The 17,363-nt window shown below is 39.3% G+C and overlaps 2 protein-coding genes across 4 annotated transcripts; one reads left to right on the top strand and one right to left on the bottom strand.

The window, feature by feature from the left end:
* The first annotated feature begins 9,640 nt into the window (after positions 1-9,640).
* LOC103948843 (trihelix transcription factor ASIL2-like) lies at positions 9,641-11,704 on the top strand. Of its 3 annotated transcripts, none has more exons than XM_048584048.1 (2): positions 9,641-9,854; positions 10,188-11,704. In XM_048584048.1, exon 2 carries the CDS (start codon positions 10,357-10,359, stop codon positions 11,548-11,550), a length of 1,194 nt encoding a protein of 397 aa, XP_048440005.1. In that variant the 5' UTR covers positions 9,641-9,854; positions 10,188-10,356; the 3' UTR covers positions 11,551-11,704. The 3 variants fall into 3 exon arrangements, with proteins under 3 accessions (XP_048440005.1, XP_048440004.1, XP_048440003.1); XM_048584047.1 differs by having other exon boundaries at positions 10,179-11,704; XM_048584046.1 differs by having other exon boundaries at positions 10,100-11,704.
* Positions 11,705-12,518: 814 nt separating this feature from the next.
* On the bottom strand, positions 12,519-15,810 carry LOC125477140 (pentatricopeptide repeat-containing protein At3g16010). Its single transcript, XM_048584076.1, has 3 exons — positions 15,391-15,810; positions 13,271-15,118; positions 12,519-12,956 (listed from the first exon to the last, which is right to left on the bottom strand). The coding sequence occupies exons 1-3, from the start codon at positions 15,473-15,475 to the stop codon at positions 12,940-12,942; spliced, it is 1,950 nt and encodes a 649-aa protein (XP_048440033.1). The 5' UTR covers positions 15,476-15,810; the 3' UTR covers positions 12,519-12,939.
* Positions 15,811-17,363: the final 1,553 nt, after the last annotated feature.

Here is a 17,363-nt window from a genome sequence, read left to right as displayed (position 1 = left end):
GGTGCCTTTAACGATAAAGACATAACCCGTTTGAGAACGCGCCTTGTGCGGATTAGATAAGTATCATGTGTCGGCATAACCAACAAGGCGAGAATCAACTCGAGAAGCAAGGGGTGCGACATCACTCAAGGATTCGTAGGGATAGAACAAGCCCAAATCCATAGTACCCTTAAGGTAACGGAGGATGTCTTTAACACCAGTCCAAGTTTGCATGTTGGTGCTTTACTGTATCTTTCCAAAAGTTTAACAGCGAAGGAGATGTCGGGTGTAGCACATTGAGCTAAGTACAATAAAGCGTCAATCGCACTTAGATAAGGAACTTCAGACTCCAAAATCTCTTCATCATCCTTATTCGGATAGAAGGGATCTCGTTTTGCATTTAGCGATCGAACGACCATAGAAGTACTCGAAGGCTTCGCTTTATCCTCGTTAAAACGAGACAACACCTTATGGATGTAGTTTGATTGATGTACTAAGATTCCATCCGAACAGTGCTCTATTTCAAGACCGAGACAGTATCGAGTATTTCCTAGATCTTTCATCTCAAATTTCGACTTCAGGTGCGCGGCAGTTCTTGTGAGCTTTTCAAGAGTTTTGATGAGATTCATGTCATCGACATACACTTTAACAATTGCAAAACCAAAATGTGACTTCTTAATAAACACACAAGGGCATCGTTCATTGTTCACATATCCTGACTAGTCAAATACGCACTCAGATGATTATACCACATTCTTCCAGATTGCTTTAAACAATAGAGTGAACACCTCAGCCGAATTAAGAGCATGTTCCGGGGTTTGGAAATATTTGATCTAGTCAATGTAAGTCCTTCGGAACTTTCATATAAATTTCCATATCAAGATCTCTAGAGAGATACACAGCTACTATGTCCGTCAGCTGCATACTTAATTTTTTGGAAACTGCCAAACTGATAAGATAGTGAAAAGTAATCACATCCATGATGGGTGAATAAGTTTCGTCATAGTTAATCCTGGGGCGTTATGAGAAGCCTTGTGCAACAAGATGAGCTTTGTAATGCACAATTTCGTTCTTCTCATTACGCTTCCGAACGAAAACCCACTTGTAGTTAACGAGCTTCACATGTGGAAGAGTAGGAGCTACATATCCAAACACCTTACGTTTCGCAAGCGAATCAATTTCGACTTAGATTGCTTATTTCCAGTTTGACCAATCGATTCTATGTCAACATTCATCAATAGAACAGGGTTTAATGTCATTGCTCAACATGATCTCAGTAGTTACTGCATATGCTAATGCGTCGTCGACGATCATCTCATTTCTACACCACACATCATCTAAGCTAGCATAATAGATCGAAATCTCATGATTCTTGGGAGGAGGATTCGTCTCTTCAAGGACGCTTCTGTAATCTAGAATTTCCTTATGAGTTGGATAGAATGAATAAGCGATAGTCGGATTCACGGTAGGTTTTTCAGGTGCCTGTGTCGTGGGTTTCCTCTTCTATGGGTGTGAATCTCATAAACCAAAAGGTATGTTACGCTTATGTGTAGGGGTAGATGATTGGCTAGCTGCTAATGTATGTGGATTGACCAAAGTGGCGTCCCTGAACTCCAGGAGGGAAGTCCGTCGTACATTTGGTACTTCCATCTTTGTAAGCACATTCGCAGCTGAAATATGTGATCTTGTCACTCGCGCTAGATCGGTGAAAACATCTGGCATGCTCTGAGCTATGCTCTGGAGATCTAATATGCGCTACACTTCAGTTTCAAACTAAGTGGTGCGGGGATCTAAATGAGACAAAATGGGAGTCGTCCACGATAATTCAGGTCGTTCTTCAAGAATGTTGACGTTCTTATCTCCCTTTAACGACTAGAAGACTGTCTTATAAAAGTGACAATCTGCAAAATTAGCAGTAAACAGATTGTTTGTCAAAGGTTATAAGTAACGAAATATCAAAGGAGAATCATATTCGACATAGATTCTCATCCTTCGTTGAGGCCCCATTTTTGTACGTAAGGACGGTGAAATAGACACATAGACTGCATAACCAAAAACGCTTAGATGTGATATGTCGGGTTTGTATCCGGTAGCCAACTGAAATGCGCTATATGGTTGGGTCGTAACAGGCCTCAGGCGAATTAACATGGTTGCATGCAATATTGCATGGCCCCAAGCAACGATTAGGAGCTCGGTACGTATGACCAACGATCGAGCAATCATTTATAAGCGCTTAATGAATGCCTCTGCAAGGTTGTTCTAGGTGTGAACATAGGGTACATAATGTTCAACTTCTACCCCAACCGACATGCAATAGTCATCAAAAGTTTTAGATATGAATTCTCCAGCATTATCCAATCGAATAGATTTGATCAAATAATCAGGATGGTGAGTCGTGACCTTGATAACCTGAGCCAACAGTTTGGAGAATGCAGTGCTCCTTGTGGACAACAAGCACACGTGTGACCAACGTGTGGAAACGTCAACCAAAACCATAAAGTATCTAAATGGTCCGCATGGAGGGTGAATCAGGTCCACAAATGTCCCCCAGAATCATTTGTAAAAAAATGGAAGGATTCGAATGAGTCTTGTCATAAGAAGGCTTAATGATAAGTTTTCCCATAGAGCAGGTTTGACATGCGATTCCTTGAATCGAACCTCAACTTTGGATTAGTGGATGCATGTGTGATGATTTGAGGATACGGCACATCGCTATTCATCCAGGATGTCCCAAATGATCATGCCAAAGTGTAATTTTGTGCGCGGTCCCAAAGGTAGGGCTAGGCCACATAATTGCATTTTATGGGTCGTATGATCATAGTATACAGACCACTCGGGATACGCTTCTGGCCATATTCATAGGAAGTTATGCACATAAATTCAACTATGCTTTCTACATAGGTTTCAACATGGTAATTGTTATCTCTAATATCCTTGAAACTCAACAACGTTCTTCCAGAATGTGGAGAATAGGGTACCTCATCAATGGTCAAGATTGTACCATTGGACAACATTATACGTGTCTTAACGTATCCTTTGATCAGGTTGGATGAGTCTGAGAAGGTTGTTAGAGGTGTATCTTTAGGTATGAAGTTAGTGAAATAGATGCATTCACTCAAAAAGGTGTGCGTGGTTGCACTATCTGCCAGACAACTAACTTCCTCATTAGTCATACCTAAAATGAAAAAATTAATTTAAATCAGTCACATGCATAAAAGTTGTAAAAACAAATATCCATTCAAAATAATTTTAAGTATTCAAGGATGGTAATTAATTAAAAACTTAATATCCAAAAAACAAATCACCAATAAATAATCCAAACATAAAGGAAAATTGTTCAAAATTTAACCAAAACACAAGCGGGTTCAGCCACTAATTCGGCCGCAATGTCCAATTTCAACTAAAAAAATAGTTTATGTCTAAGATTCTAATCTTCCATAGGGGTAACAACCTCTTGAAAGTCAGAAACCTCCATTTTTGTACTTTCTGGTTCGTCCATTTGCACAAAGTTTGATTTAAACTTCTTACGACGAGAATGATATTCAGATACAACCTTCTAGGGAGCTCGGCAAACACTGGACCAATGGTCATTTGAACCATAGCGATAACACATATCCGCATCCATGGTTTCAGGTGCTTTGCCTCATTCTTGAAGTTTGGGGCCTTAGGAGTGAGGTTATGGAGCTTATGGGCTTTGTTTCCTCCCTTAGATAAGCCTTGGCTCTGTTGACCTTGACTGGGTGGCTTCTAGCTACCTCTACCACACCTCTTTTGGCGTTTTGGGCAGTTGGTTCGTGCTATAGTGTGCTTCAGGCACAGCAGTCGCCCCAGTAGGTTGAGCTTGATGATTTTTCATCAACAACTGATTCTCCTTTTTAGCGAAAAGTAAAATAGACATCAAATCTGAAAACTTAGTGAACTTCTGAGCTCTATATTGTTGATGCAGGACAATATTAGTAGCAGAGAAAGTCGAATAAGTCTTCTCCAGGAAATTATCTTCGGGCAAAGTCTCATTACAAAACTTGAGAAGTGATCGGATTCAACAAACTTCAGAATTATATTCATTCACAGACTTAAAGTCTTGCAAGCGTAAATATTGCCAGTCATGTCTTGCTTCAGGCAAGAAGATGTCCTTTTGGTGATCAAAACGATCAGCCAAAGTGACCCATAGTACTTGCCCACAGCAACGTACTCGGTTTGCAGGGCGTCATGAATATGTCTTCGGTTAAAGATCATAGCAATGACTTTCTCAGTTTCGCCAATCGGGTTGTCTGTTGTCTCATCTTCAATGCTGGGACGCAAGTTCTTTGCAGTGAGGTGGAGCTTCACATCTTAGACCCACTTGAGGTAGTTCATTCTAGAGACCTCAAAAAAGGTGAAGTTGATTTTGTTCAAGTTCGACATGTTCATATCACAAAATAGATAGACAAGATGTGGTTAGTGTAATGGAGAAAAATCAATCCATTCACATAGGAGTAGAACATTCAGGTTCTAATAAACATGTATTGGTTTAAATTTGCATGAAAAAAACTTCGAGTTTTCATGGGTGATGTTTTTAAGGAAAACTTCAGGTTTTCAAACAAGGCATATTTTTACTTCGGGCCAAATTTAAAGTGGTGAAAAAATATATAACTCATTGGGCCTAAAATAATTAGGCAATTAAACTCAGGACCCAAAATAAGGTCAAAGCCTACGGATGGGCTAATCAAATAGGTGTTGTGCATCCCATCTTAAGCCCAAATGTTGAGCTAGTTTAGTCTCGGGCCGAGCATGCATGCTGGACCAACATCACAAAGTAAGTGGGCTGCATGCACAAGCCCAAAATAAGGGCCCGTGAAGGGCATGGATCATCTGTGATGCAGACACGAGAACATGGATACTCCAGCGAAGTTGAAATCTAGTGCGTCATGCATACATATACCAGCAGAAGCTGGGATCCTATGTGATGCGGCGCATGGGAGAGACGACAGAAGCCCAGATAGGCTCAACTGGTTTTCAGGTCGGGTTATCACCAAAGCCCAAAGGGCTAGTGATGTGAATCGAAACTCTCGGCACAAGCAGACCCAAATAATAAGGATGTTGTGCGAATAGACCGAATGGAAACTGAGGCCTGTTAGGGCTCAGGTGTGATCTTCAGGCCACCCCAACGGTGCTGGGTGTAGGGATCTGTAGAAACTAGTTGACGGCTTTGCTTCAAACGGTATTTCTATGGTCGGTGCAAGCCATGGTTCATCGGAGAATCATTTTGTCAACGGAGGTGTAATCTCAACATTGGGGGGGGGGTGGAAAAACTGAAGGAATTCGATCAAATTCGAATAAAAACTCATGAAATTCTTTTGGAATTTTGAAAAAAAATCGTTGGTAAAAACGATGAGTTTCGTCCAAATTACACGATTGCCAGTTGTGTTTCATTGGAAAAATCAATGGGGAGTACCTGGGCTTCAGGCTGAAGGTTGGGACGATGGTGCCTTAAATGCACCGTTTCGGTTCTGGGCTTGCAGTTTGGGTTTCCTTGCTAGGATAGGCTCACCAGGCTGACGTAGGCTGCTAGCGGCTTGCACAGTTCAGGTCATGAGTTCGAAGAACCCTAGCAGTTTGCAATTTTTTTTCTTTCTTTTTCAATTCAATTCAATGCATATTATATAAGTTAATGCATGAGCAATTCTTTGATGCAATTCATGACAATATCAAATTCCCATAATTCAACAATTATGAATATAATGCATACACAATTTATGTAGCCAATGTGTTGTGCTAAAGTTAGGTTATACACAATTTATGGTGAATGTTGATGCTATCAGGGTTGCAAAAATATCGAGATAAAAATTGTTGTTTTGGAAGAACCTGATTGCATGATGATATAGATGAACTGGTTTGATGTAGAAAGCTTCATCGCCAGATTCCTAAGCGCAACTGTAGGAGCGTGTTGATAATGTGTTATGGTCTATTTTATCTGATAGAGAAAAAGAGGGCCGGCGGCAGAGGGAGAGAAATTGTAGAGAGAATGTGTTTGTAGGAATGTAGGGGAATGTGTGTGTTATCCCTCCTACATAGTGCCTTTATTTATAGTAATAAGGGAAAGAAGAAATCCTTCATCCTCAAGGAATACAAGTCATAATAAGAAAGGGTAACTAGAATCAAATCTAATCTAGGATTTACACAATCACACTTTAATACGAAGTTTACAACATTTTAGATATTATTGTTCTTGATTAAAATATAGTGTGAAAATTAATTTACTTATTAACTACCTTATACAGTTTTTTTTTTTTTTTTTTTTTTTTTTTGGTAATCCTAATAGGGAAGAACAATTTTGATATTATGAAAACTTCACATTTTTAGCCTTCTTCCTTTATATTTCTAAATTATTTTATCTACAAGGACAAGACACATAATGCTATTGTTTAGTGGTATTTTTATCAACTAAATGTGAGACACCCCGACCTAGGAAGGTTGAAGCATGTTGGCCGTCATAACGTCCCACATCCACCAACATAGGGGGTGATGTGCCTTATATATACATGTCCACCTCCATATAGCACGAGACCTTTTGGGGACTCACTGACTTTGGATTCTATCAAAACTCTGAAGTTAAGCAAGTTCGGGCGAGAGCATTCCCAAGATGGGTGACCCACTAGGAAGTTCGTGTGAGTTCCTAGAAACAAAACCGTGAGGGCGTGGCCGGGGCCCAAAACGGACAATATCGTGCTACAACGGAGCCGATCTGAGATGTGACAAAATGTGTTTGTGTGACTTTGATTCTTTGGATGACTAGTGATAGTAGATCCAATTAAAGTACATGCTCCTATTAATTTTGGTTCACTCATTTCCCCGTTGTCTTCAAGAGGCATGTAAAGATTTTTCAAAGGATATTCCTTGTTTATTTTTTTTTTCTGTTATAATGGACGTGTGATAACTCGTCCCTATTTTTACGATTTTATTAATTTTGGAAGAGTGAAAGGACGAAACTACCCTAGAAGCGAGATAGTTGACTTTAGTTGACCGTCATTTCGTGACATGTACAAGCTTTTATTTTACCGTATTCTTGATGATACGAAAGTGTAAGTGTAATCTGAATAGAAACCGGAGTTACGATAGGGGTTTTACAGAACTACAAATCTGAAAAGTACTTTTGTAAAGATTACTATTTATTATTTTATATATTTTTCCTAACTATTATATTATTATTTTAAGATTATTTGGTTAGAAATGAGGGGAAAAGGAAGAACAAATGAGAGAGGAAGAGAAACAGAGGAGGAAGGAGGGGGTAGAGCTGCCCAATCGGGGGAGAAGAGAAGAAGATTGATCAATGAGAAGCAGGAGGAAGGAGGGGAAAGGAGAGAGAGGAGGGGCACCCAATCAAAAACCTATCCCCTTGAACTATTTCTTTCACTTGACCTGATTCGGGAGGCACCCATTTCCGATGCCCTCACAACGTTTTTTGAGAAAATAAAAGCTCCTCACCATTGCCAAATCATTTCCCCACCACTTTCCCTTCAATTTCCAACCAAACCCGATGAGATTTGGAGCTCGATTGTGCGATGGAACACCAATAGATCCAAGGGTGTCTAGGTGTTGATCCTCTAACTGTGAAACGTTTTCCTTCAATTATCACCACCAAAACGCTCTTCAAGAGGTCAAGAACAAAGGCCAATCAAGTTTGGGGGTGGCAAAGCACCGAAGGTGATTGATCGAAGCCACCAATTTCTAGGGTTTTCGGAGGGTTTGAGACAAATTGGAGCTTTTCTCGGCCAAATTGGACTTGGCCACAGGTATAAAACTTGCTCTACTCATTGAGATCTTATTTTCTGTGAAATTTGGTAATTTTTGGAAATAATTGATTTTTCTGGCGAGTTGGGGCGGCTGGCCATCACATGCGACGATGCGTGGACAGAGACACCACTTAACCTCCCTAGGCTAAAATTTGTTCCCCGATTCCATATTAGACATCTAATTGACGCAATTTCGTTGTTTGGTTATATTTCTGTTAAGGGTCGTTACTTGGCTATTGTATGATTCGACGATCCGATCATTGGATCATCATCAAAATTTAATACGTAATAGTATATATATTAAAGGATATTAGGAATTGACGGATCTGGAATCTGACGTAAGGATCTTCCCAGATGGGTTTTTTAAGTTTGTAAATCTAGGCTGCCACTTAATCTTAGCAATTGGCGAAGATCCGATCGTTGGATCGTTCCGAAACTTTATGATGTTGTTCTATAAGTATAATGTGGATCTTTAGAAGTTACATATCAGAAATCCGAGGTTTGGATCATTCGGATTGAGTTACGTAGGGTTGTGTACCCTACCGTCAATCTTTGACTGATGGTTGACTTTTGGGTCGCATTAGGCGACTCTGACTCGTGTGCTAGCATAGATTGATGAGTACTAGGTCAGTCGTACAGGTCGCATTAGGCGACTCCGACTGGTGTGCTAGCATAGGTTGTTGAGCACTTAATTTTACTTATATTACTGTTGAGATTTTGTGATTTTAGGATATCATGCCTTATTTATGTTTTGCAGGTTACGGTAAGTATTTTCATACTATACATAGTATGTATATTTTGAAAACTATACATGTTTTATGGCGAGGGGTTACAACATTTTCAAAGGTTTTTATTAAAACTTTATTTTTAGGCCCACTCACCCTCATTTGTTCGCCCTTTCAGGTTTTAGCTGTTAAACTTTTGTATTGACGAGGATTCTAGGCAAATCTCAGTATAGGCGGCTACCTTTGAGGGTATAATCCTTATCCTATCTTACTGTACTTTACTTATACTCTAACATCACGCATGAAATTAGTTCATTCCCGCTCATAGCGCACTCTTATATTTAGGCACTTTTAGGTTTAAATTTACTCACAATTCCACATCACTACACTTTATGGCTTCATCACCTTCTAGGTATTGGCCAGCACTAGCTCGATTCAAAGTCCTAGTGGACATTCGGGTCGGGATGTGTTAGGAAGGGACTCGAACACTTAACCTAATTTTCTCAGTAACTCATTTTTCGACCGATCAAGAGGATTTTTTTATTTTCTTTTCATAAGGTATATCATTATAGAATATTTTGCAATTTGAATGATTTTGGGAGTTTTCCATTAGTAACTTCATAACTTCATAATCTGCCACGTGAAAGATTTTGTGAACAAAACTATCAACACAACTAGTAAGGTAATACTCTTTGAATACAAGTAATGCAAGCTTCGGAGAGGAACTACAGAGTTAGTAACTGCTATAACAAATAATATACGAAAAATGGCAACAAAAATGAATCTGTCAATTACATTAAAATAGACCGCACCAACTTCATCACGAGACTCGAACAAAAAACACTAACCCGAATAGCAAATTTAATACAAATAAAAGCCGCACTAACATCTACATAAACATGTCACAAAAGTTAAACCCAATCTGTTGCCAATCTCACACTACTAAAAAAATGTGATGCTAGGAAAACTAAATTGATAGACAAAATTTTGTAAATTAAATAACTTGAAAGCTCTTTTTTCTATTAGTAACACATTATTTGGTTTGTAAATTTTCAGATCACAAATGAGTCAAAATCGAAAATTCAGTAAGAAGGAAAAGAAGCCCAAACCCGGAGGGTCCAGCCCACCTGAATAACAACAATAACGCATCTGCACCGAAGAAAAAATAACGTACCAGGCAGCAGGCGTGCAGCGTTCAGATGCAGGGACCCTCTTCTTTTATCCTCTCTCTATCTCTCTCTCTTCTTCCCATCTCAGTTTCCTGATGCGAGACACAATTGATTGCAAATTCTGAGCAGATGTCGAGTTAAACCTCTTTCGGAAGCTTCAATTTGGCTTTCGACCCAACAAATTTTGTGGCAACGTTTCGATTTTTGAGGTAAGAGCTAAGGGTTTCGTTCATTTCTTGTTTTTGAAACTCCTGGAATTTGAATTCAGCTCAAGATAGCTCAAGAAATTTTTAAAATTGAATCGTGGGTTTGTTTTTTGTTTTTGGATTCATGCGTTCACGAAGATAAATTTGGTAACTTTTAACTGAAGGGCTGATGGGGTTTAGGTTTACTTACCAATTCTGTTGACCTAAGTGTGTTATATTATCTGATTGTGATTTTCATTGGAAAATAGGTTGTTTTGAGGAAGATTTTGATGTGGGGTTTGCTGTTTTCGTGTTTTTTTTTTTTCGAAACGAAATGATGATTTGGAGGTAGTTTAGTCCTATGAAGGAGAAGAAGTTGTTGGTTGGATTAAGAAACCAGAGGGGAAAAAGAATAACGGGTGTGGATGGAGTTTAATCTTGCAACGGAGAAACCGGTGGTTTTGAACTAGGGTCTTGCAGGATTATCTTCTTCGTTGTGGTTTGTTGATCTTGAGTTTGTGCGGGAATGGATGACACCGAAGATGATGCGAGGTATCCTCCTAACCTGTACGGTGGGAATCACCAGCAGGGTTATGGTTCTTCACAACGTCCCAAGCTTCCTGCTCGTGGTGGTGGTCCATATCCTAGGCCAGTCCGTAATGACTATGCTGATGATGATGAAGAAGATGAGACTGATGACGATGAAGAGTTGGGTGAGGAAGAAGAAGATAACAATGGTCGAAATGGTTTTCCTTCTGTTCACAAAGGTGTTGGGGATGATGATCACGAGGATGATAGTGATGATGAAGATGATGAGGATGATGAAGAGGATAATAAGATGATGGTTAGAAGGCTGGATGATGATGATTTGAAAACGCACCCTAAGAAGCGTAAGTTGAAGAGTTTGATTTCAAGTTATGAATTTGCTCCTCGTTTGCCGGCTCCTCCTGCTGCTGCTGCTGCACCCTCTGCTCCAAAACAATCAATTGGTGGCCGGAATGCGCTTACAGATTGGACTGAACATGAAACTTTTGTGTTACTAGATGCTTGGGGTGATCGGTTTCTTCAACGTGGAAAAAAGAGTCTTCGCTCTGAGGAGTGGCAAGAGGTTGCAGAGAAAGTATCAGAGGTGTCAAAAATTGAAAGGACAGACACACAGTGCCGCAATCGGTTGGATACCTTAAAGAAAAAGTACAAAAAGGAGAGGGCCAAGTTCGCAGAGACTGGTGGTGCCACGAGCAAGTGGGTTTACTTCGCAAAGATGGATATGTTGATGTCATCGCTACAACAGCAAGCTGGCCTGTCTTGTGGCTTGGACTCAGGGGAGTATGTTTTCATGAACCCTAAAGTTTATTTGAACCGAGCAAATGGGTTGGATGAGATGCGGGATAGTCCAGGGAATTCAGAATCAGCTGAGGGAGGGGATGATGATTCGGATGGGCTACCACCCAAGAAGAGAAGGTACGGAAGGGAGAATGATGATCGGGGTTCCTTTAGATTGCTTGCTGATTCCATTCAAAAATTCAGTGACATATATGAGAAGATTGAAAATAGTAAAAGGAAGCAGATGGCAGAACTAGAGAAGATGAGGATGGATTTCCACAGGGACTTGGAACTGCAGAAGAGGCAGATTATGGAGAGAGCGCAGGCTGAGATAGCGAAAATACAGCATGGCGATGACGAGGAGAATGATAACTCTGCCGAAAATGCGAGCGGGTGATATCGGTATCTATCTGTAATATTAATTGGTTATGATAACTATTAGCTGTTGTTGTAACAATTGGGGGAGACTTTAACCCCTTTCTATTTCTTTTTGGAAATAAGTTGTTGATTTTATATCAGATATGGTATTAGAAATTAGAAATTTCGAATTACTACTGTGTTGCCTCTAGAGATCTTCCCTTTTGTTCCATATTAAGAGCATATCTAATGTGTTGGGGAAGGGCTGGAGCCAGAGGCAAAATTTAGCCCCTCCAAATGATGATATTGCCTATCAATACTTTTTTTGGTTCTAATGGTGAAGGGTTAGAGATTAAGAATGTTGTTGATGCACAAAATCAGCATAAATCCGATCGTAAATCACTCATTCGCACAAGAACACGACGACATATCATGGTTCATCCTAAGTTGGAGTTACTTTTACACAGATGTCTGTTTCACTATGTAGATGCTGGTGACATTGTAAATAGAGGCTAGAGAGGCTAGGGTTTTCCGTTCTTGTCATCCTTTTAAAGTGAGGGTGAAGGATCTCTTTTATAGAATAAGGGTTTTCTTCCCCTCTTGTATACATCATCGGCTAAGTAGGGAGGCCTAATATATGGGTTTCACGCCGCTCAAGGCTTGAGCTGGAGCTAGTTTGGCCTCGCAAGATGTCTAGGCATCAATCTGACGGGGCAAATTTCTTGGGCTGGAAGTTATTTTTTCAATTTAGAGGCAAGATTAACAATTTGCCTAGGCCATAATGCTCCATTATATATACTCTGATAGTTTATTTTCTATATTGATTCCCCCTGCCAGCATTTGCCTAGGCCATAGCGCTTAACATTTTTTAGAACCTTGGTAACGACACACAAAACAATTCACTTTCAAATGTTTGTTTTCAGGAGTGTAGATATCTCAAAGACGATAAATTATGATGTAAGATGGCTTGACGAGGAGCGTCAAAATCGCTACCCTGTTCAGCAGTAATGAGGTGGCGGATATGTATGGTTATAAGAAACAGAGTTATCAAAAACGTATCAGAATGAATTATTCCTTACAAAAATAGGTGGCGAAATGAACATTAGATTATAACATCCTTTTATATACTACAATTAGAAGGCTACCGCATTTCAGCACTGAATTTGTCCAGCCCCTGGATAAGTTCGGTGAGGCTGTGCAGAGACTACGAAGCCAAACCGCAACCCTCGTTCTAATCGTATTTACAAAGTCAGCATTCGAATGGGGTTTTCTATCACTTCCGGGACCGTCTTTATCAGTTTCGGTTTAGTAGCAAGTTCTACAATGCATCACCTTTATAATTTCGTGTTTCTTTTCCTTTCGTTTTCAGCCAAGTTCCAACCTCGACGATACTAGAAATTTGTAGGATGTGATGCTGTTCAGCTGGCACTTAATAGGGTGTATGACCTGCAGAAGAATTAGTCACTTCATGAGTGAGTTAATTACACAGTAGCAGGGATACAACAGCAACGATTAAAATTTGATTACCATGAAATAATGAGCTCAAATGCAATTACGAAAAGCAATCAATCATACGAATAGCTGATAAAGCATCCTTTCACAAGTACATCTTTTTATTTTATGTTTTTTCTTATAAGCAAGTCTCCAACCATCTTAAATCCAAAACAATCATTAAAACCGTGCGTAGGTAGAGTGCAAGAGCCTTGACGCTAAATTATAAAATCAATTTTACTAGTAAAAGAAGAGAAACTACGTCACACCAGATCCCCCCGAGGAAGACTTATGAATGTCATCAACCTTGCCGACTGCCTCAAGAATTGACGAGTAAGTAATGAGATCATATTCAAAACCTTTTGAATCCATCTCTTTCATCAGCTTTGCAGCCTCTTCAAGCAAACCAGCTCGGCTTAGACAACCAAGAATAGTGTTATAAGTAACCGCATCTGGTTCAATCTTAGAATGCTTCATTTTGGAAAACATTTCCAAAGCCCGATTTGGGCCACCCGTCCTAGCCAAGCCATTCAAAATAATGTTATGTGAGTTTAGGTCAGGAATGCAGCCGTTTTCTTCCATGACTTTAAGCAAGGAATGTGCTTCATCTATCATATCAGCCCTCACCATCCCTGACATGAGCGCGTTATAAGCATACACATCTGGACTGCATCCGAGTTTCTTCATCTCGTTAAAAAGATCCACAGCATCATCGAGACGCCCACATTTCCCAAAATGTTTAATCATCACAGCATATACCCTAGCACTTGAACGACCACAATTTTCTTTCAATTCTTGGAATAACTCATTTGCAGCTTCGTACCGCTTTGCTTTTCCAAGACTGTTGATCAGGCTGCAATAGGCAGCTGGACAAGGAGGAAAACCCTTCTCATCCATCTCTTCGAGAAGCAACAAAGCTTTCTCTACTCTATTTGTTTTGCAAAAACCATCAATAAGAATTGAATAGGTAAATGAACTGGGAACAATGCCATTAACCTTCATCTTCTCAAACCATGAAGCTGCCTCAGAAGCTGGAGCTCTGGATTCAAATAACGCTTTGATTACAGTGTTATAAGTCACCACATTAGGTGTGCAATGCAAAGATGACATCTCGTTGAAAATCTTAATAGCATCTTCTATACGACCTTCCTTTCCCAAGATGTTTATCAAATTGTTCATGAGCACAACATCAGGCTTACAACCCTCCCTCAGAAGGTTTTTGTATATAGCATAAGCATCGTCTACTCTCCCCGCTCTGCCAAGCCCCTTTATCAATTCAGTGTAAGTGAAAACAGTAGGCGGGCACCCCTTCTTTTTCATCTCCTGTGCTAGGCTTAAGGCTTGCTCAACTTTGTTTAACTTGAAAAAAATTGCCAATAAGGTAGTGTATATCTTTGCAGTTGGATGTAAACCATTATCCTTCATCTCATCAAACAACCTAATGGCAGAATCATCACGACCCAATTTCCCAAATGCGGATATCAGCGCACTGTATGTAACTGTGTCTGGGAAACAGTTATCCTCGTTACACATCTCATTGTAGAGCTCATGGACCTTGTCATTATGCCCTTCTTGCATCAGCATTAAGATCATGGAGTTGTAAGTATTTGCAGTTGGTTTGCACTTGTGGCCTTTGACCTGGTAAAACACAGATAATGCCTTGTTCACCATCTTAGCCCTGCCCAAGACTCTTATGATTTCAGATAACTCAGCTGGCTCAATAATGCGTGCACTCCGAGCCATTTCTTGGATTGTTCTCCACATTTCACCAAACGCACCAGCCTCGTCCAAGCAGCGGATCAATGCCATGTACGTGGTTGAATCGTGTTGGAAATTCCTTCTCTTCCCAGCCCACTTGAAAAACTGAACCTTAACATTGACATCTACATCAATCTTGAGAACTGCAACAACCAATCGGTGATCGACTCTCAGCTTCAGAACTTCCAGTGCCTTTTCTGCATCAGGTCCCCACTTGAAAATTTTTAAAATCTTTGTGAATCTCTCATCCAACATCCTAACTGAAGGGTCCTTCTTTGACATGTTTCTACTCATGGGAAAGTTTCGCTCTTCCCCAGATGCTGCTCTAGGCAACTGGAACATTTTGACTATCTCACCTTCTGCTTAATCACAACACAGAAACAAGTAATCACACAACATTCACTAAGTATATTCAATCAAAACCCAGTTGCTAATAGATATATATGACTACACACACACACATGTATGTATGTATGTAGCAATACAAGTTGTTCACATATATAGCATAATCTTATCAACCCTAAATCAAAAACACAAAAAAGAGAGAAAACCCAGTTGCAGAAATTTGAAGGGGAAGTAAATGTTTTGCAAATAATTAAGCTGAAATGGAAGCATAGACAATGCAGATTACCTGTTTGATTAATTCTCCCAGAGAGATGAGGAGAGGTTGATATGCACCGCTTTAAAGCAAACGAATTTGCAACCAATTTTACCATAATGCACGCTGTTTTTGCATCCGAATTCACACCTCGGGATCAGAGTGGACGAATCCGCTCATGCTAATTAGTGCAATAATTTGTGTTAACTTACAAATTGTTGTTCTGGCCGGCCTTCAAACGAAAATCTTGCGACAGGAGCTGCTGTTCCGGAGTCAGTTAGCTGATACAAGAAGTAACAGTCGCGCGGTTGTTCGAACAGGGATAAGAGAAGGACGGAGGACATAGTAAGGGGAGAAAGCAGAGAACGGAAAGGACGGGAAGAGGGAGAGAGCCAGGATATGTACTTTCGTTGCTGCTGCCCCTCTCTCTAATCTCTAATTATTGTTAGTGAATTGAATAATTTTTTGGTGAAGTGCCGATTTAAGCTACTGAACTATTAGCTCAATAAAAATAGGTTTTAAATTATTTTTTTAAGTAAAATAAATCCCTAAATTCATTAAAATTGCTAATTTCATCTCTATTATTATATTCAAAGTTATTTTATCCAATTTTTCTTAAACTTAAGTCACTTGACACACTTTAAAGTGTAATACTGATCTTTTCTCGCCAATAAGCCTTTAACATTTCATTTAAGTTGTGAATCTAACGTCGAATTTGGCCTTTAAAGTTAACTCCATACACTATTTCTTTGTGAAAAATTACCAATCTACGCTCCAATGTGTATTACATGCAAGTAACGTTACTTAACTTGACGGAAAATTGAATATGGGAGCTTCGAAATTAATATTAGCGTTGTAATTGGAAGATTTTTATAATTCAATGACTAATTTTTCTGAAAAAAAAATAGCTTAGGGACCTAATTTTCACTCAAGTGATAATTCAATACCTAAATTGGCAATTTACCTTATATGCATGTAGTACTTGGAATTGCAATACATGTGTGAATTGTGATTGCATAAATCCTAGTCAATGTATTAAAAGGCGAAAGCTGATATGAGCATATTTATGCTACTCAGTTATGTTGTTTCCTTCCATTTAGTTAGCTAATTACTACTTATTATAGTGTTTTAAATTATTTTCGTGTGTTTTTAGGTTCTAATGACAAAGTTGGCAAGAAACTGCAATTTGGAGCATTTTGGAGCAGTTTTGAGCTTGGAATCTGCCACAAGGACCATTCCTTGTCCTCCTTGGAATCGGATTGAAAGTGTCCTTGTTCTTTGGTGATTTGGAGTCCTAATTCCTCTCCTTTTCAGCCCAATTTCATGCCTTCCCTTCACCCTATAAATACATGATGCCGCAACACTCATAAACCACCACCCTCTACCACAATTTCACACCACACCATTTACCACATATGGAGTCGTGCTTGCCATTCAAAACGTTGGATTGTTGGAGCATTTCTAGGTGTATTCTATTCTTTGTTTTCAATGTTTAAATTTAATTATCTTTGTTTTGCGAACATGATGAACTAAATTCGTTTTAGTTAGAGGTAAATTCAAAGCCATGAACATATATTTGATATGAATTGATTTCATCCTATTATTGTTTCATAAATCGTGAATGCAATTTGCTTAACTGCTTGATTGATAACTTATTCTTGTATGTTGATTAAGGAGGCCTACTTAGTTTGCATGGATGAATTTGATGCTAGAATATAAGGGAGTTTCACCTAATCGTTATGAACTTATATTCATAAGTAGTGGAAGTCACTAGTCATGATTGTGTTAAGTGAATCCTTGGCAGGAGTCTCATGTGTTTCATAGTGATGAATGCCTTGTCAATGCTTATGATTTTCATAGAACTTAATGACTTTTGATATGTATCTCTATCATGCGTTTCATATAGGGAACTTGAGAAAGATAATTTGGTTGTAATGTGTATTTATTCAATTCAATGAAATAAGGAAAATCTGATGGTTGGTTGTGTGATGCAATTAACTTGGAGT

Source organism: the organism of the source record quoted next, unplaced genomic scaffold (assembly GCF_019419815.1).
Source record: "Pyrus x bretschneideri cultivar Hongxiangsu unplaced genomic scaffold, Pyrus_bretschneideri_v1 Contig20, whole genome shotgun sequence".
NCBI lineage: Eukaryota > Viridiplantae > Streptophyta > Magnoliopsida > Rosales > Rosaceae > Pyrus > Pyrus x bretschneideri.
Note: the sequence above shows the minus strand (reverse complement) of the source record. Positions and strands in the feature narration are given on the sequence as shown.

What these genes read in the sequence shown, in the direction of transcription:
- LOC103948843 (XM_048584048.1), top strand. Translation starts at nt 10,357, where the DNA reads ATGGATGACACCGAAGATGATGCGAGGTATCCTCCTAACCTGTACGGT.
- LOC125477140 (XM_048584076.1), bottom strand. Translation starts at nt 15,475, where the DNA reads ATGGTAAAATTGGTTGCAAATTCGTTTGCTTTAAAGCGGTGCATATCA. An exon ending in TGGGAGAATTAATCAAACAG is followed by an intron (nt 15,119 to 15,390) that starts GTAATCTGCATT and finishes GTGATTAAGCAG; the next exon opens with AAGGTGAGATAGTCAAAATG.